The sequence below is a fragment of the Acanthamoeba castellanii genome (genome assembly GCF_000313135.1).
Source record: "Acanthamoeba castellanii str. Neff unplaced genomic scaffold scf7180000084742, whole genome shotgun sequence".
Taxonomy (NCBI): Eukaryota; Discosea; order Longamoebia; family Acanthamoebidae; genus Acanthamoeba; species Acanthamoeba castellanii.
The window spans coordinates 10,051-28,130 of NW_004457326.1; the positions used below are offsets into that span (position 1 = coordinate 10,051).

At 57.0% G+C, this 18,080-nt stretch overlaps 8 protein-coding genes and 1 pseudogene across 8 annotated transcripts in view; 6 read left to right on the forward strand and 3 right to left on the reverse strand.

The window, feature by feature from the left end:
* The window catches only part of ACA1_358500 (uncharacterized protein), a gene marked incomplete at both ends in the record, with an annotated part of 2,664 nt that extends 2,422 nt beyond the window's left edge, over positions 1-242 (forward strand). The window contains 2 exons of the mRNA XM_004335527.1: positions 41-116; positions 162-242. Of these exons, the coding sequence (XP_004335575.1) occupies positions 41-116; positions 162-242 (157 nt within the window). The remainder of the gene's footprint in view (positions 1-40; positions 117-161) is intronic.
* Positions 243-1,768: 1,526 nt separating this feature from the next.
* On the reverse strand, positions 1,769-3,290 carry ACA1_358610 (uncharacterized protein; the record flags this gene model as incomplete). Its single annotated transcript, XM_004335528.1, has 8 exons — positions 1,769-1,914; positions 2,012-2,183; positions 2,234-2,404; positions 2,510-2,605; positions 2,735-2,814; positions 2,880-2,945; positions 3,041-3,124; positions 3,194-3,290. The coding sequence occupies 8 exons, from the start codon at positions 3,288-3,290 to the stop codon at positions 1,769-1,771; spliced, it is 912 nt and encodes a 303-aa protein (XP_004335576.1).
* Positions 3,291-3,464: 174 nt separating this feature from the next.
* ACA1_358620 (Sel1like, putative) lies at positions 3,465-5,024 on the reverse strand (the record flags this gene model as incomplete). The annotated part of the gene is made up of 1 exon (XM_004335529.1): positions 3,465-5,024. The coding sequence occupies one exon, from the start codon at positions 5,022-5,024 to the stop codon at positions 3,465-3,467; it is 1,560 nt and encodes a 519-aa protein (XP_004335577.1).
* A 590-nt stretch (positions 5,025-5,614) lies between these two features.
* On the reverse strand, positions 5,615-7,475 carry ACA1_358630 (uncharacterized protein; the record flags this gene model as incomplete). The annotated part of the gene is made up of 4 exons (XM_004335530.1): positions 5,615-5,814; positions 5,908-6,022; positions 6,092-6,364; positions 6,450-7,475. 4 exons carry the CDS (start codon positions 7,473-7,475, stop codon positions 5,615-5,617), a joined length of 1,614 nt encoding a protein of 537 aa, XP_004335578.1.
* Positions 7,476-7,974: 499 nt separating this feature from the next.
* ACA1_358640 (uncharacterized protein) lies at positions 7,975-9,893 on the forward strand (the record flags this gene model as incomplete). The annotated part of the gene is made up of 9 exons (XM_004335531.1): positions 7,975-8,052; positions 8,310-8,472; positions 8,538-8,737; positions 8,808-8,931; positions 9,007-9,108; positions 9,211-9,284; positions 9,349-9,427; positions 9,510-9,651; positions 9,851-9,893. 9 exons carry the CDS (start codon positions 7,975-7,977, stop codon positions 9,891-9,893), a joined length of 1,005 nt encoding a protein of 334 aa, XP_004335579.1.
* Positions 9,894-10,112: 219 nt separating this feature from the next.
* ACA1_358650 (ubiquitin carboxylterminal hydrolase L5, putative) lies at positions 10,113-11,642 on the forward strand (the record flags this gene model as incomplete). The annotated part of the gene is made up of 9 exons (XM_004335532.1): positions 10,113-10,149; positions 10,210-10,303; positions 10,392-10,614; positions 10,688-10,729; positions 10,784-10,883; positions 10,957-11,020; positions 11,110-11,285; positions 11,353-11,500; positions 11,576-11,642. The coding sequence occupies 9 exons, from the start codon at positions 10,113-10,115 to the stop codon at positions 11,640-11,642; spliced, it is 951 nt and encodes a 316-aa protein (XP_004335580.1).
* A 179-nt stretch (positions 11,643-11,821) lies between these two features.
* ACA1_358660 (SH3 domain containing protein) lies at positions 11,822-15,588 on the forward strand (the record flags this gene model as incomplete). Its single annotated transcript, XM_004335533.1, has 19 exons — positions 11,822-11,923; positions 12,100-12,254; positions 12,382-12,413; positions 12,508-12,556; positions 12,642-12,702; positions 12,791-12,853; positions 13,041-13,112; positions 13,209-13,270; positions 13,350-13,413; positions 13,506-13,559; positions 13,658-13,779; positions 13,853-13,924; positions 14,006-14,100; positions 14,197-14,382; positions 14,479-15,056; positions 15,099-15,176; positions 15,246-15,294; positions 15,386-15,425; positions 15,513-15,588. The coding sequence occupies 19 exons, from the start codon at positions 11,822-11,824 to the stop codon at positions 15,586-15,588; spliced, it is 2,010 nt and encodes a 669-aa protein (XP_004335581.1).
* A 368-nt stretch (positions 15,589-15,956) lies between these two features.
* ACA1_358670 (uncharacterized protein) lies at positions 15,957-16,914 on the forward strand (the record flags this gene model as incomplete). Its single annotated transcript, XM_004335534.1, has 4 exons — positions 15,957-16,271; positions 16,389-16,472; positions 16,563-16,644; positions 16,739-16,914. The coding sequence occupies 4 exons, from the start codon at positions 15,957-15,959 to the stop codon at positions 16,912-16,914; spliced, it is 657 nt and encodes a 218-aa protein (XP_004335582.1).
* A 424-nt stretch (positions 16,915-17,338) lies between these two features.
* Positions 17,339-18,080, forward strand: part of ACA1_358680 — a 3,129-nt pseudogene continuing 2,387 nt past the window's right edge.

Genomic DNA, 18,080 nt, shown 5'->3' on the forward strand with positions numbered 1-18,080 from the left:
ATGGCGACGATGGCGACGAAGATGACGGGGACGACCGGAGGCGAAGCCTCTACCAGAGGCGAACGAGGTCCGGCGGCAGGAAGGCTGGCGGCCGAACAAAGAAGAAGAGGGACATGGTGGCCCAGCTGCTTGACTGCTTCAAGGAGAAGGACCTCGAGAAGGTGCTCGTGGTCAACGCGGCCGCGCGAAAGAGGAAGCCGCCGCGCAAGTACGGCATCGACGAGTGGTACAACCGCGGCTGACCAGTCTTCGCGCGAGCAACTCAACACACACAGACACCATCTCCCTCAAGAACTACATCACACAACACTTTCTTTCTGATATGTATCTTCTCAACCCTAGCTTTGTATGCATGTATCCACACCTTTCCACCGCTCCCGAAATCCAACCCTGCACCAACCAGAACTCACCAACACAAACCACGTCGGCCAGTTATTCGCTCTCCCGACCCGGTCCCATGGCAGCACTCCCAGCGCAACTGAGAAGGCCGTTTTGCTCCGCGCTCATGCCCACCTGCCACAGAAATGAGTGAGAACATTGCGCGAGTGACTGCGTAAGAGTGCGATTTACCCGCGGGCCAGAAGCTATGTGCGGACAGCACACTGGCCCCTTGCGGGTGAAAAGAACTAAGGCGAGAAGACGAGTTGGGTGTGATGTCGCTGTGGGGGCGACACACAATATAAAATATTTTGGGTTTTTTGTTTTCATTTAATTTTACAGGCAACTGGTGTTGGCTTACTGGACGGGGATGTTCCACCTGAAGGCGAAGAACTGCTTCTGGATGGAGGTCTGGACGGCCTGAGACCAGAAGCGGTACTGGAGGCCCGTGCGGGTGACGTAGGTGTAGTCGAACACGAGGGTCTCGAAGTCGCGGCAGAGCATGGGCTTGCCGAGCGAGTAGCGGCCGCCGTGGTTGTCGATGACGGGGTTGACGCCGAGCTGGGTGTCCATGGTGATGTCGCCGTTGGAGCGGGTGATGGTGAAGCTCAGCTTGGTGTTGTCATAGCCCTTCTGGGTGAGCCTGGCGTTGAGCTGGTTGATGACGCCGGCCTCGACCGTGGTGTTGCCCAGGTCGACGTTCTTGGTGATCTGCACGAAGTAGTCCTTGAAGTCCTGGAAGACCGCGCGCTCGGCGTAGAACTTGAGGATGTTGGAGAAGGACGGCTGCGCGGGGTCGTACTGGCTGTCCTGGCAGAAGAAGAGGGTGGCCTGCGCGGCGTTGATGACGAAGAAGAGGGCGAAGAGGGCGAGGATGGCCTTCATGTTGATGTGTTGTTGATGGTATACAGGTAAGGTACAGTTGTTGTTGTATTGGTGTTGGTTGCTTGAATGCTGTTGTCTGCGCCTCCGCGGTATTTATCAGGAGTAATGGACATACAGTGTATGCGGATACCCAATCGCAGAGCGACCAATAGGCGGACGCCCGATTCAACGGGCTTTTTTGCGGTTGGTGGATAGTGTGCGTGGAATCCGATCAGCTCAACCCGCACCCTGCAGCACCGATGGTCCCACGCCATTGGCTAACTCTCGGATATCCGTGAGCTTGTTGCGAGGTGCGGCTTACCATAACCGCGCCTGCGGACATGAATTTCTTTAATTTAGATCGACCTTTAAGGTGGCGATCTATCTATGGCTTGTTTTTACTTGAATGGCGTTCGCGTCGCGATCTCTCAGCGATCTCCGTTCACCATCCAGCCTTCTTAAACTCTTTCACCCAAAGAGAGAGAGTTTTATGTCCGACCAAGCCAAGGAGAAAACCAACGTTTCCTTACGCTTTGTTTTCTTCTTCGTCGTCCACTTCTTGTTGATGTTCCAATATGTCCTCCAGAAAGTGGGCCACCCGACGGGCCACCGGGCTCGAGTGCTTCAACACAAAGGCGTGCGGCACCTCCTCCTCGGCCAGATGCACATGCCCTGATCGTACACATCACGTCAGCCGTGGCGCCATAAGGGGTGTCAAGCGTGTGAAGTGCGACAAGGTTGGCGATGATGGTAGGTGCAGGTATGGTACCGTCGGGCATGAGCATCTTCATGGCGTCGTGGAACTCCATGGGAGTGTAGGGATCGGTGCGGCCGTAGAGGAAGAGCAGCGTGGGCCGCACTTCGTGCTCGTCGTGGCGCAGCAGGTCTTCGTCGAGATCGAGGATCTCGTAGGCTTCCAGATAGGCCATGTACAGCACGTTCTGTATCGTCGTGTAGCTGACAAGTGGGATACGTTAGTTAGCTAGATGACGATGACGATGACGATGACGAAGAGAAAGTACTTGAGCATTCCCGTCACGAGTTCGCGCGTGGATTGATCGAAGTTCGATCGGGCCAGGGACAAGATGGCGCGCTTGACGAAGGTGGGAATGCAGTGCACGATGCAGCCGATGAGCTGCCGCAGGCCCGGCCGCATGATCACCTGGTCATTCATGAATGAACCATCGAAAAATAAATAAATAAAAGAAATAAAGAGATCAGTTGATGACCACTGTGAGGGCGGTCGATGGCCCGCCCGCTTGCTTACCTTGACCGGGGGCGGGAGACCCTGGTAGAGGTCCCTCACCGTAGGGAACAGGTTGATGACCTTGAGAATGGGGAAGTCCGGGCGTCGCTTGGTCACCTGTCGCAGCGTCCAATGCCGATGAATGTGAGTGTCGTGCGTGTGCGTGCGGCTGTTGTGTGTGTGCGTGCGTGTGTGTGTGTGTGTGTTGTGTGCGTGCGTGCGTGCGTGCGTGCGTGCGTGTGGCACCTGAAGAGAGATGTAGGCTCCGACCGAGTGGCCCATCAGCACGAATCGACTCTTCCCGCCAAAGCTGTCCAAATAATCGACTGCACGCGCAGAAGAGTGAGGCAGACCAGCAGCGTGGGCTGTAGCGCAGCAGGTGCGCCCGTACTCTTGTGCCGGATTTGGTCCTGCAGCGTGTAGATGGCATCGCCGTTGAGCTGCTGGGGCGCATGGCCTGCATGGCCCACTGCTCGCCCACAAGTGCTCCAGTCAGAAAAACAAGTATTAATTATATATAAAAAATAAAAAAATAGAAAAGGGATAATGCACCGCCCACAATGGAGTATCTCTGCTCGAGAAGGTGGAAGAGCTCCGTGATGAACTCCACATAGAATTCAATTGCGCCAGGATTGCCTGTGGCCGAGAATAATTCACAAGATTAAATCAAATCGCGAAGCCGGCGGGTGCAGGCGTCCAACGAACCAGGAACAACGACGAGCGTGATGTCGCTCACGGGTTCTTCGGCACGAAGCACAAATGCCTCCGTACGGATGCCTCCCACCTCGATTATCTGTTTCATCTCTCTCTGGGCCAAAATCCAACGACTAATTCTCTAGAATTGATTATTAATTATAAAATAATTATAAAATATAATATTATTCCTTAATTTCTGTGCCGAATATTTGCTGATGGAGACTGTTCACCTTCTTATTTACAATGCGAGTTGAATACAACAATGAGGGGGTTTTGCGGGTCAGTAGGTTGGGTGGTGGACTGTGTTGAGACGGGCTCGCGCTCCGTCGTGCCCCTGGCCGGCGGCCTGCTCGAGCCAGTAGATCCCGAGGTCCACATTCTCCGGCACGCCGCGGCCTTCGAGGTGCATCACGCCCACAGCGAACTGGGCTCGCGCCACGCCCTGGTTGGCCGCCTTGGTCAGCCACAGGGCGGCCACCGTCGGGTCCTTGGGCACGCCGCGGCCGTTGGCGTACATGACCCCGAGATGGAGCTGCGCATCGGCGTGGCCCTGCTCGGCGGCCATGCTGAACCAGTTGGCCGCGAGGGCCGCGTTCTTCTCGACCAGGTGGCCCCAGCCCGAGAAGTGGGCCACGCCCAGACGGAACTGGGCGCCGGCGTGGTTGCCCTGGTCAGGGTAGGCTGCGCGCTCGTAGTGCTGGAGGGCCTGGTGCTCGTCGGGCTTGACCCCGCGGCCCTGCTCGTAGGCCCGGCCCAGCCCGAACTGCGCCGCCGCAGCGAACTCGCGGTCGTCGTTGCCTGCAGCGGCGGCGGCCTTCTGGTACCAGTAGACTACTTGCCAGTCGTCCCTCTCCACACCGCGGCCGTCCCACAGTGCCTCGGCCAGCTCGCACTGCGCGCAGGCCTGGCCCTGCTCGGCCGCCTTGCGCACCCAGTCGACTCCGGTCCGCGGATCGGCGGCCTGGCCGTGCCGGCCGTGGACCAGGGCAGCCCCCAGCTCGAACTGGGCCTTGGCGTGGCCCGCGCCGGCGGCTCGCATGAGCCACCCGACGGCTAGCCGCTCGTTCTGGGCCATGCCGCTGCCCAGGAACATGGCGCGGGCCAGGTGGTACTGCGCGTCGACGTTGCCCTTGGCCGCGGCCTTGACGAGCCACTCGGCCGCAGCCTCGTGCTGGTGGTCCTGGGCGAGGATGAGGGCCAGCATGAGCTGCGCCTCGACGTGGTCGAGCTGGGCCGCCTTCATGAGCATCTCCACGGCCTCGACCAGTTCGGTGTCGTTCTCCTTGGCCGGCAGCGCGCCCGCCCGCAGCTGGTTGATCTGCAGCCGCCCGAGCCGGAACATGGCCTCGACGTGGGCCTTGTCCACCGCGAGTCTGTACCACTCGGCCGCGCGCAGCGGGTCGCTCCCCTCCGCCACGCCGCAGCCGTCCTCGAACGCCCGGCCGACCTCGAACTGCGACGCAGTGTGCCCCTGCTCAGCGGCCTTGGCGAAGAAGTGGAAGGCCAGCTTGGCCTTGGCCACGCTCTGCTGGCGCTCCTGGGCGTACTGGGAGCCGACCCAGTACTGGGCGGCAGGGTGGCCTTGCACGGCGGCCTTGCGCAGCCAGTGGAGCGCGAGGGCCGGGTCGGCGGGCACGACACCGTCGGCGCCGCCGAGCTGGTAGCAGGTGCCCAGGCGGATCTGGGCCTGGAGGTGGTCCTGCTCGGCCGCGCGCTGGAGCCACTCGACGCCCAGGCGCTCGTTGCGCTCGAGGCCTGCGCGGCCGAACCAGAGGGCCTCGCCCAGCACGTACTGGGCGCCGGCGTGGCCCTGCTGGGCCGCCAGGTCGAAGCAGAGCATGGCCTGGTCCTCGTCGGGCGGCGTGCCCGCATCTCCCGCCCGAAACCGCAGGGCTTGTTTGTATAGACCCTCCACATCGTTCGGAGTCTGGCGTGGTCGTGGGCTTCCGTAAGCGAACGAAAAAGAACGAAAAAGAAGAAGAACGAAAGCGACGAAGACAATAATCGGAGCTTTTTCAACACAAAAGAGGAAGCAAGGAGGTGTACCTGACATGCGGAGGCTCTGTTTTGGCGAGCAATGGCCGACATGATTGGGTTTCTGTTAGGTTGGTCTGGTGGTGTGTCTGTAAAGTATAAGGAGGAAGGCGGTTGTGTTGGGTTTCTTTCAGTGCGGGGGAAGCGTGAAGGTAACTGTTGGGGAGGGCGCGGGGTTGCCTGGCGCCTATTTAAACTCTTGGCGCACACCCGCCATTGGTAGACTAGGATAAACGCCGTCCTATAGGCTCGCGTTGTGGTTGTCACGTTTCGTGTGCCTCGCCGTGTGGCGTGTCATGTTGCCGAACCGCGCAGACGACACAGATTTACACGCCAGTAAAACAACCGGTCAACACTCTCCGCAACACACCTCGTGGACTAAGGTCAGTGAGGTGGTCAGGAGTCGGCGGGGAGGTGGCTCAGCTTGTCGATGCTCTGCAGGACGGTGGCGATGTCTCGCAAGGTGGATACGCCGCCGATGAGCTTCTTGATGCCGGCCTCGGCGTCGTTGGCGGCCTGGTGCAGCTGTGCCGTGAGGTACGCGCTCTGTTCGTGAATCGTCCGCAGCTGCTGTTGGGCCTCGGAGTTGTCACCACCTGGAAGAGGTCCAAAAATGCACACAGCGTCATTTCCGTGTCAGCAGCCACACAACACGACCCCTACACGAATATTCTCTAGCGAATCCGCACCGTGACCGGCACCGCGACCGCACGAGCAGCGAGCGGCCTGGTCCTCCAGCTGCTGCACTTTGGCCTCGGCCTTCTCGGCTCGCGCAGTGGCCAACATCAGATTGTGTTCGATGGCCTTGATGGGAAGGATGTCAGCCCAACTTGATGTGAGTTTGATGGCGAGAGTGTGTGGTCGTAGTGGTACCTGCACGACGTCGTTGAGCTGCTTGGTGTCGTCCTCTTCCTTTTTCCTTAGCCGCGCCTGCGCCTTTTCCGCCTTGAGCGCTCGTCGCTCGATGGCCTCGGCGCGTTTCCGCTCCTCGTCGGCCTTGGCCTCGGCGCGCAGGAGCAGCGCCTTGAGCTCCGCAACCTGGGCGCTCAAACGCGACTCCGCGTCGCTGTCGCCACGCTTCCGGTCGCTACTCTCAACCGAGAAGTCAGGTACATCCAGATCAGGCGCCTCCATCGCGTGTGGGGCCTGCCAGCACAACAGGTTTACGTCAGTGAAGCTGGCCACACCACGAGGCAAAAGAAGAATTGAGCTTGCACGAGAGTGAACGCACGGGCAGCGAGGGAATGCCGATGTTGTCTTCATCGTCTTCGCTTTCGCTTTCACTGATGGCGGGCAGCGGCAGCGAGGTGGTCTTGGTGGACGGCGGTGGCGGGGATGGTGTTGGTGTAGCGAGCGCGGCGAAGGAATACGGATTCTCCTTCTTCGCCTTCCTTCGATCGCTCCCCACGGTGCCGACGCTCGCCACTTCGTTCTCGTCATCATCATCGTCATCGTCAGACAGGGAGGGCAATGCAGGTGTCTTTGTGGTCTTCCTAGGCCGCTGTTGCTGTTGCTGTTGCTGTGGCTGCTGCTGCGACTTCCCATCTGCGCTCTTCTTGGCGAAGGCCTTGAACGAAAACGGATTCTCGCCGGGTCGCGCCTGTTCCTCCTCTTCCTCGTCGCCATCACCATCGCCGCCGCCCGTACCACTCTCCTCCTCTTCCTCCTCATCGTCGTCCATGTCCTTCTCTTCATCGCCTCTCGTCGCAAAGTTCTTGAACGAGAATGGATTGTCCTTCTTCTTTTGCTGCTGCGACTTGGGTGCAGTTGGTGCGACGGTCGACGCCGAGCGCGGCTTGCTGCCGCCGCTGGCCACGCCACTGGTGGCGGTCGTCTGCAGCTGCTCCTTGGCCTTGCGCTTGAGCTTCTCCTGCTCGGCCAGCCGCTCCTTCATCAAGTCGAACCCGTCGCCAACATCGAATCCCGCAGGGCTATTGGCATGTGGTGCAGCGCTTGCGGGCGCAGCACGCTTTGGCTTGGCGCCAGCCGATGGCAGAATGGGAGGATCATCGAAGATGGAAGGGGGTGGGACGCCCCCGACTGGATGTGCAGGGCGAGTGCTGGGGGCTGCCGTGCCTTTCGTGGCCTTAGGGGCGGTCGGGGGGCTGGTGGGCGATTCGTCAAAGATGCTGTAGGGGGCGGGGGCTCGGCCAGCAGAAGCACCAGGCTTGGGTGCAAAGAAGGAGAAGGGGTTCTTTGCCGCGGGCTTCTTCGATTTGGGCGAATCGTCCTCTATGATCAGCCCCGAACCCTTCATCTTCTTCTTCTGTGCGCAACTTGCTGCTGACTTTTCCCTTTTCCTCCTTTATTTCCTTCTTTCCTCGACCCAGCCTTGCCAGGCCACGCTTGTGGTGATCTCCAATGCCATGGATAAAACTCCATCCCTCCACTCTTCACCTCATTCATCCAGTTGCTCATTGCTGCCATGGCCTGCTGTTGCTTGAGCAGAAACACAAAGTACATGCTATTGGCAAGGGTTGTAGGTGAGGGACTCCCAGCACCTCATGCTTGCAATTTTCTTGTGCAGCATGGTTTTGAGTCCTACCATTCCCACATCAAGGGACGGTTCGGCGGAAGGGGTGCGCTTGTCGAATTGGATTCCCCATTAAGAGAGCACTAGGAACACGCCAATGGAGTTGGTTGCCATCGGCTGGTCTGCCCAATGGCCGCGAAGGAATCGGCGTTCGAACCTCGCCGACGAGGTTTTGGCGCACGAACCCAAAAGCAAACCAGCTCACGCTAACAACCTTACAGCAATGGCGGATCAAGCGGCGGCATTCGGATGGGGCGTTTTGAGTGCCGTCTCCTTCCCCTTGGGCTGCGCCATTGGCCTCGTGCGTCTCCCTTCAATCTCCCAAATCTCTTTTTTCCGATTAATAACATCTCCTTCCCACCTACGCCCCCCGAATACCCCATTTTCGCTTGATAAGGATTATTTTTATATATTATTATTTTGTTAGTCATTTCAAGTTCAGTGTTTTGTTTTTGTTTTTGTTTTTTTATTTTAATAACTATAGTTCCGGCTACGGAAGCACTTCCGTTTATTGGCGGAGAGAAACGTTTTGATCACTGACGCCGTGCCATGTTCCAGTTCTGGCCTACGATGCCGATCAAGTTGCGCGCGGTGGCTATGGGATTCGGTGGTGGCGCCTTGCTGTTCGCGCTCACCCTCTCGCTCTTCGGCGAGGTGCTCTTCCACATTGACAAGTATGGTCACGGTCCCATGCTCGTCATGCTCTTCTGCGCCCTTGCCGGTACCCCTTCCATTCTTCTTGTATAGTTCATTCTTGTTCTCATCCCAGTCATCGTTTCGTGTAAGGTGGAATGATCTTCTTGGCGCTTGACTTCTTGATCGAGGAGCGAGGCGGATGGGTGCGCCGGCTGTCGAAGAACAGAAAGCGTCTTCTGGAGTGGAGGAAGAAGCGCCTCCGCCCTATGTTAGACAAGCTCCGACGGAAGAATGGCGGCTACGCCCACTTCTCGACGGTTGAGTCCTATCAGCTCGAGATAGAGCAGGAGGTACACGCATTCACATTCCCGCCCCATTCACATGCCGCGCTCACTGTTGACGCCTTGTTGCCCACTACAGTTGGAAGAGGAGATTTCGAGGCTCGATGAAAAGGAGCTCCACCTCCAGACGACCTGGAACCCGGCCACCGAGGAGAGCAAAGCCGACTTTGACACTCTAGCTGCGCCGCTCGTCGAGGAAGGAGGTGCATCGTGACTTCCTCGCTCGCGCCTTCACTTGTTTGCTCTCCTTTCTCTGCTTGCTGACACGTCTATGACAGAAGTGGACGCTGCCATTGCCAGTTCGGGGCCGCCACCTGATTCGCTGGAGCCTGTGGGAAGTGGCGTCGGACTGGCCATTTGGCTGGGCATGCTCATTGACGGTATCCCCGAAGCGCTTGTTATTGGTATTCAACCACCACCTCCCAGATTGAATGCACACCATCAACCCCACACTGACACCCTGCTGCGTGATATATATCAAGGCATTACCACTGTGTCCGCTGATGGTGTGAGCTACGCGCTGGTGATTGCCTTCTTCCTGGCCAACCTTCCCGAGGTACGTCCAATCGCGATTGTCGGGCCTGATGAACATTATGTGTACTGATTGATCATCGTTCCAGGCTCTCTCTTCATCTATCATTATGTTGGAGAACGGCATGTCCAAGCTGGTCATCAGCTGCATGTGGCTCTTCCTTGTGGGTATGTCTCAACCCAGTGACGTGAAGGTGCACCGTTGGCAGTTTGTTAGAGCTGAAGCATGTTCCCTTCCACAATGGCCCAGCAATGACCGGAGTCGGCGCAATCATTGGGTCGTTCATGAAGGAGCCCGAGGATGCGGGACCGAACGACGCCTTCTACTACGGGACCAGTGCCATTGAAGGCCTTGCCGCAGGCGCCATGCTTGTGGTGATCTCCAATGCCATGTACGTACTCTGCATCATCACATCACAACCCACGAGGATTGACCCTTTACCGTGCGCCACAGGTTACCGGAAGCATTCCGACAAGGAGGAAGCCTCTCCGGTCTCTCTGTACTCTGTGGGTACCAACTCCATTCTTTTTTTCCTCACTCGGGCGATCAGCTCACGATGCGTTATCTTCCCTCACCGCCACAACACCAAGGTTTTTGGCTGCTCTCTTCCTGGAGCTCTCCGACAAGTGGTGAACACTGCAGCAATCGTATCCACGTGACTTGTGTTGGGTGTTGGGGTGCTTCTTGCTGTCTCAATCGAAGGGTTTGTTGAAGCAGTGGTACGCGACAGAAGCGATGGCGCGGGATCGAGTCCGCGTACTGTCAACCCACGTCACGCCGAGGTGGCTCATCTTTTCTCGGCTGGTTTCTTTTCAACATCATTCCCCTCTGCATCATCTTTTCAAGCACAAGATGGCGGACAACTGGTGCACGATCGAGTCTGATCCTGGTACTCTTGGAGGGGTGCGATTTGCAGATGCTCAGTGAATTAATGATGGCGTGGCAACAGGTGTGTTTACCGAGCTCATTGAAGAGATTGGTGTCAAGGACTGCCAAGTGGAGGAACTCTACGTCTTAGATCAAGAAAATCTGCAGCGCCTCAAGTACGTATCCACAAATTATGCGCATCATCAAGCGAATCTTGCTGCAGATGGAATGGTAGTGCTCATTTTGCGGCATTTGTTCTTGCAGGCCCGTGCATGGCTTGATCTTCCTCTTCAAGTGGCGTGCCGACGAATCGGACAACAGGGCTACCGAGAGCCCGTTCGATACCGACGTCTTCTTTGCCAACCAAGTGATCAACAACGCCTGCGCTACCCAGGCTATCCTCTCCATTCTCCTCAACGCCAGCAAGGTGGATCTTGGTGAAGAGCTTGCCCAGTTCAAGGAGTTCTCGCAAGAGTTCCCTCCCGAGGTGCCTCACCTCACCCTCTTGCCCTGCCACATGTTGAAGGCGCTCATTCCATGCTCGTGTTGTGGGGCGCCAGATGCGAGGCCTGGCCATCAGCAACAGCGACCTCATCCGCAGGGTTCACAACAGCTTCTCCAGGCCCGAGCCTTTTATCTACTCTGGTGGTAAGCAGGACGAGTCGTCGGAGGACGTCTACCACTTCATCAGCTACCTTCCCTATAAGGGTCGCCTCTACGAATTGGATGGTCTTAAGAAGGGTCCCATTAACCTCGGTACTGTGTCCTCTGTCGCGCTTTCCTCTCGCCCTCTCGCTAACGCTCGTTTTGCAATGGTTGAACTCCTTAGGACCGTGCACGGAAGAGGACTGGCTGGAGAAGGTTTGCCCTGAGATTCAGAAGCGCATTGAGAAGTAAGTGTACCATAAGCTGAGCCGCTCTTGCACTGTTCTGTGTAATGCTGTCTCTTACCGTTGGTTCTCTTCTCGGTGTTGCGAAATAGGTACGCTCGGTCCGAGATCCGATTCAACCTAATGGCCATCATCAAGAATCGCGTCACCGTGTACAAGGAACAGGTCCAGGACTTCGAGAATCAGAAGGCCGATGTCAACACCAGACTCATGGACCTGCAGGATGGTCCTGAGGCTGACAACCTGAGGCAGCAGCTTGCTTTGCTGAGTACGTGAGCGATGCGCTTGAACTTGCAGTGCCGCCCGCTAAACGTTGGTGCCGTTCTCTCCCACAGATGACCAAATCAGCACCTGCCAGGAGGCTATCAAGCTCGAAGAGGACAAGAGGAAGAACTGGCGATTGGAGAACATCAGAAGGAAACACAACTACATCCCCTTCATCATGAACATGCTCAAGATTCTCGCAGAGAAGGGTCAGCTTGTGTACGTCTTCCCGAGCCGCTTTCTCGCAAACAAGCTCTGGCTAGGGCTGACTCGCGTACGCGGCCAAACTTGCAGTGACCTGGTGGAGCGGGCCAAGTCGAGGGAGGCTGAAGAGAAAGAGCGGAGGAAGGACAAGCAGTAAACGACCAAATCTGTGTTGACGACCAGAGACAATACAGAAGATGGTGTAGGCACGTACAGCCACCATCGCCCACGTGCCAAACCGCACCAAGCCTCGCCACATTGCTTGCATTCTACCTTGGTCGGGGCAACCGCAAAACAAAAGGGATACAAAAACAAATACGGCGCACGGACGTAAGGATGGCCGCGGCCCCACCATCTTTCGTTCCTTCGGGTTCGGGCACGTCGGCCCTCTTGTCCCCTCGACCCTCTCCGCGCCTCTCATATGAGCAGGAACTATGGGTACCCGCCGTTCCTTCTTCGCTTCGTTCTCCCCCCCCCCGGTCAGACCCCGAATCAAAAGCCAGAGCAATTTATTGGCAATTTAATTAAATAATTAAATAATTAAATAATTAAATTCAATAATTTAAACTGTTAGAAAAATAGAATATTAGTTGATCTTTAATCGTTTCAAACAGGGCGGGCTGGAGCTGGCGGAGAAGAGAGTGGAGGAAGGCCGTAAGACGTATCGCGAGGTGCAGTCCTTCATCGAGGAAATGATAGACCTGGAGCTGTCCTACGTGAAGGGCTTCAAGAAACTCTCCGCTCGCCAGTCCCAATGTACCGAAGGAGGGTACGTCGTCACCCGGATCCGCCCGCACTTGGGAAACGTGAGGCTTGTGTGGTGGTGGGCCTCCACTGTCATGTAGTCGCTGACATCGCATTTGTGGTCACAACCGCTCTTGTCTACTCCGCCCTAGTACTCTGGGATCGGCGTGGCAGGCCTTTCGAAGTACTCTTCTTTCCCAGCTCGGCTCATCCTTGATTCCTTCCTGGAAGTGTGTTACTGAACCGACTCACTCCTCCAATCTATGTAACTACCACAGAGTATCTTCACATCAACGCCGACATGCACGCTTTGCTCATGGAGCACTGGTACCCATATATACGACCCCGCTGTGTTGCAATGGGCTTCTGCATTAACTCGTCTCCTCTCTCTCTCTCTCTCTCATATCTGCAGGAGGAAGGCGTCCTTCGCGCTGCAGGACCACTGCGCGCAGCAAACAAAGGCGACAATCAACGTACATTAGCCTCTCTTTCCCGGGCAGCGTGTTTGGGAGAGGGTCCTTCCCCGCGTCCGGTTGATGATGATGGTCGTCGTGATCGCAGTATTTCGCCGAAGCCACCAAGCTCAACAAGGAGCGAGAAAAGGGGTTGGCCGAAGTCATGCGGGTACGTTCGCTTCTGTTCTCCACTTTTCCCCAGTTGCTCACTGGCCCGTGGACCACTCGGTCTCCAGCTCAAGGCCAGGTACTACAAGGTCGCTCGCGAGGTACCACTTTCGTGACCACTTCTCTCTTTTTTGCCTCTCTCTCGGGGTTACTCATGCAACCGTCGATTGTGTTTCGTTTTGTCTCAGGCCGAGTTGGCAAAGCAGCAGTACGAGGGCGCTCAAAATGACTCCTCGATCGCCACCACCAAGCTCGTCAAGGTATTACTTCGAACCCGGTCGTCACCGTCATCTCATTACCAACTTCATACATTGATCTGATCGAGCGATGTGCAACACCCAATTCATCTTTCTCAGTTGAACGCTATCCTGCAAACACTCCTCAAGGAATGTGAGACGTCGGAGAAACTCTACGGCAAGTAAGTGGTGTTCCCCTTCTACTTCTCCTGGGTCAGGGCGTGTGCTGGAAAACTATTACTCTGACTCTGCGTTCTTCAGAGCGGTAGAGGATTTCAACGCGGCGCAGGAGCAGCATGTGCAAGAGACAAAGAAGATTTTGCACGTACAGAGCACCACGCGTCCCCCCCCTCGCGCAATCCTCTTTAGGTTTCCTCTTGCTCACGTGTGGAACCGTGTGCACGGTTATGACAACAGGCGCTGGAGGCCATGGAGGAAAGTCGCATCGTCACCATGAAGTCCATCTTCGAGGTTTGTCTCCTTCGCCTTCGTTCTTTTGGTACTCACCTGTTCAAAACCTGAAGCGCGCGTGTATGTGTTGTGTGTGTGTGTGTGTGTGGAACGAGCAGGAGGGGTGCATGACGTGGGGCGGGAGCTTCACTCATCAGCCTGAGGCCCTCGGAGCCGTCCAGAAGATCATCAAAAACATCGACAGCCAGAAGGACATCCAGAACTGGATCCTCAGCAACAGGTGCGCACTAAATTAAATATATTTCTTATTATAAATGTTAGTTATAACTAACGTTTGGCTTGCGCGACGCTAGGACTGGGCAGAGCTTGCCTGCGCCGTTGGCCGTGGAGCCCTGGCAGCCCGCATCCAAGTTCCGGAGGGACAGGTACTGTTATCTCATCCGCGTTTGGTGAAGGTGACCTTCCTTACTTCTAACCAACATATGTTGCTTGTGGTGATGGTGAAGATCTTCTTCGGGCAACTCGGTGCGTTTCAAGTTCAAGCCCGAGGGTGTGGGCACCGTCATCGTGAGCACCACCTCTGGCGTCGTCCCCACAGCGAGTACGCTTTCTGATAGCCAGCCAACCATGGCAACAAAAATTATTAAAAATAATCAACAATAATGTGTTCTGATAAATGATCGATACTCCTTTCCAGACTCGCCGCCCATCAAGCGGACAAGGGAAGAAGCGAAAAAGGAGGAGGCCGAAAAAGAGAAGACTGCGGAGCGTGACGAGCCGACGGAAAAGCGATTCCCTCGCGTACAGGTCCTATACCCATACGAAGCTGAAGAGGAAGGCGAGCTCAGCATCAACGCCGGCGACATCATCACCGTGCTCGAGAGTACGCTCAAGGCTTCGCTTTTTCTTCTTACCTCCGCACTCATCTTCTCTTTTTCTTTCTCTCTTTTGTGTCGTGCGATGTGATTTATGCAACTAGTCGAGGAAGAGGGCTGGTGGAAGGGCGAGATCGACGGCCGGGTGGGCAGTTTCCCCTCCAACTACGTCCGGCCACTCTCCACGACCTCGACTTCGGCCTCTCCCTCGACCTCTAGCGACAGCTTCAGCGCCATCGTCAGCAACGACGACAGCGACTTTAGCAGCGACAGCAAAGGGAAGACACCCCAGCAAGCCAGAGGCGCGCCGCCATCAGGCCGCTCGCTGGCCGACTTCCGCTCGAGCGTCGACGACCTCGCATCGCCGCCGCTCTCGCCCTCGTCGTCCTACACGGCGCTGTCCACCTCGTCGCCCTCGCTCCTCACCTTCCTCGAACAGCAGAAGCAGCAGCCGTCGTCGGCCCTGCCGAGCCCCGGCTCGTCGCCCGGTGTGCGTGGGAGCGAATGCAAGCGCGGCGGGAAGCTGGTCCGCACCGGCGGGCAGCGAAGGATTGTCAAGGACGATGACATGGAAGACGACGATGTCGACACCACTGCGAACAGCGGCGGTGGTGGCGGTGATGGCGGTGGTAATGGCGCGCTGGAGCGGCCGACGCTCGGCACGTTGCCGATCCCCATACCCGTACCGGACCCAGCCTCGGTGATCGTGAGGGATCAACCCCAGGCCACGCTCTCGCTGTCTCCCCAAGCCACGCCGCCGACGGCTGTCGCCACCGTGGACGAACCTGGATTCGAATGCGTGGTACGCTGACGTCACTACACCTGGCCCTTGCGAGCCGAGTTTGATTAACGCGTCATCTCCAACGCGCAGGTCCTGTTCGACTTCGAAGCCGAGAATGAGGACGAACTCACCATCCGAGGTACGTACACCCACCGAACCGCTTTCCTTGTTGGTTCGTGTCTGCTCGTTCGCTAGCTGATGCCCTCATGTATGGTATCGATCCACCATAGTCGGCGAGATGCTGCGGGTGACAGAGGAAGTAGAGCAATGGTGCGCATCATTCCCTCTTGCCGACATGCACGACAACGTGGGTCGCTCATCTCCTCCTCCTCCTCTTTCTTCTTTCTATCGCTCCAGGTATGTGGGTGTGTACCCCGACGGACGTACCGGCATGTTCCCCTCAAACTACGTCCAGCGCACGGACGGCCTCTAGAGATCTCTACTCTTTTCAGTAGTATAATTTATTATTTATTTATGTATTTCCATTGTTCTGCCGAACAGAGGACACCTCCAGATATAAAGGTGAATATGTTTGGGATGCCTTAAATGTTGTTGTTGTGGTGCTTCACTCGTGGTTGCGCGGTATCTGGTGGGCCAGTAACCGACCGCCGGTGTTTCGCCAATTTTCGATTCTCTTCCGACCGAAAAGAAAGTAAATCGCAACCAACTACGGCCTCGCCCCAGCGCCTGCCGCGGTCCTGGAGCACACTCACGCGTGCCGCACACAGGCCCTATTACTTTTGGAAGAGATAGAAAGACTGACCTCGCCGTGGACTACTCTCACTCGTTTGAGGGAAGGGGATGAAGGAAACGGCACCTCCGGGTACAGCGACCCACAATCAGCAATACGACCAACAATACGACGACCAGAACGACGCGAGCATGAACGGAAGCGCGACAAAGAACGAAAGCGGAGAGGCAAAGAACGAAAGCGGAAACGAAATGCGAACGGGAGGGACGGAGGCGGAAGGGGGCGGGGGAGGCGGAATGGAGGGGGCGCTGGGTCTGCTCTTCCTGCAGCAAACCACGCCGGGCCACCCGCGGGGCGATATCACCCAGGCCATCACCTTCCGCATTGCGGAGCTCCTCTCCGCGCAACTCGTAGTCGAAGAGAAGGTGGGGTACCCACCTTCGGTTTCAACGCAGACTTAATGGTTTTATTTTTTGTTTTTTGTTTTGTTTTGTTTTCTGTTTTACTTCTTTAAATTATTAACCATATTTTTATTCTCGCAGGTGCTGTTTCCAGTGCTGCTGGCATGTGGGGAGCGAGGCAGAGCATTGGTCGACGCGGCACGCGCCGAGCATCCAGCGATGATGGTACGCCAGTGCTGTTGGAACCGCCTCCAAAGGCCTACGCGTGAGATCGCGGCGAGCTCACGTGTTGCATGTTCTTGTTGTCGCCATCAGACCGGCCTGGTGGCGCTTCAGGGGACACACTACACTCAACCATCCTTTGGGCCCACCATCGAACCACTCATCGCACTCATTGGTACTCGCTCGCTCTCTCTGTCGTGCGTCGTGTGTCGTGTGTCGTGTGCGTGTTCTGTTCTGTTTCGCTGAGGGTGCGGATTTGTGGGTTACAGCCAAGCGCAGTTATCGGGAGGAGCAGGAGATTCAGCCCTGTCTCCAACAGCGCCTCGCACCGACCGACTACGCCGAGCTCACCCGCCTGGTCGACCGCGTGCGCGAACTCAAGTCGAGCGACCACAACATCGAAACCAGCGTACGCGCCCTCGCCGACAAGCTCAAGGCCACCTGACACCGCGCAACCCGACGCCAAACAATATCAAATGCTAAATTAATCCCAAAAAACATTAAAAAATTGAAAAATTGAAATATTCGGGGTGAGATTGGCCAGACACCGCGTCAGCTCCTGGACAACGGTTCACGTGCAAGCCCAAAAGAGGAAGTGTCGCCCATTTAAGGTAATTTTTCCATTACGGTATCTCGCAGTAGCGTCGTCCGACCAGCTACTGCGAGCTGGGTGGTCATGGACTGGGCGAGTAAGAAACGACCACCTGGCGCCCTGGCGCTACTGCGCTCCCCCTAAAACAGGCTGCTCCCCGTGGCGGCCCAACAAAACCAGCTGAGGGTTGCCCTCGTCTTTTTCCTTCGTACCTAGCTTACACCCACACCACTTGTACTACCACCACCCCCTCACTACCACCACCAACTCAACAACAATGGGAGACGAAGTTCAGGCTCTGGTCATCGACAACGGTTCGGGCATGTGCAAGGCCGGTTTCGCCGGTGATGACGCCCCTCGCGCCGTCTTCCCCTCGATCGTCGGTCGCCCTCGCCACACTGGCGTCATGGTCGGCATGGGCCAGAAGGACTCGTACGTCGGTGACGAGGCCCAGTCCAAGCGCGGTATCCTCACGCTCAAGTACCCCATCGAGCACGGCATCGTGACCAACTGGGACGACATGGAGAAGATCTGGCACCACACCTTCTACAACGAGCTCCGCGTGGCTCCCGAGGAGCACCCCGTGCTGCTCACTGAGGCCCCGCTCAACCCCAAGGCCAACCGCGAGAAGATGACCCAGATCATGTTCGAGACTTCAACACCCCCGCCATGTACGTCGCCATCCAGGCCGTGCTCTCGCTCTACGCCTCGGGCCGTACCACCGGTATCGTGCTCGACTCCGGCGATGGTGTCACCCACACCGTGCCCATCTACGAGGGTTATGCCCTGCCCCACGCCATCCTGCGTCTCGATCTCGCCGGTCGCGATCTCACTGACTACCTCATGAAGATCCTCACCGAGCGCGGCTACTCGTTCACCACCACCGCCGAGCGCGAGATCGTGCGCGACATCAAGGAGAAGCTGTGCTACGTCGCGCTCGACTTCGAGCAGGAGATGGCCACCGCTGCGTCGTCGTCCTCGCTCGAGAAGTCGTACGAGCTTCCCGACGGTCAGGTCAT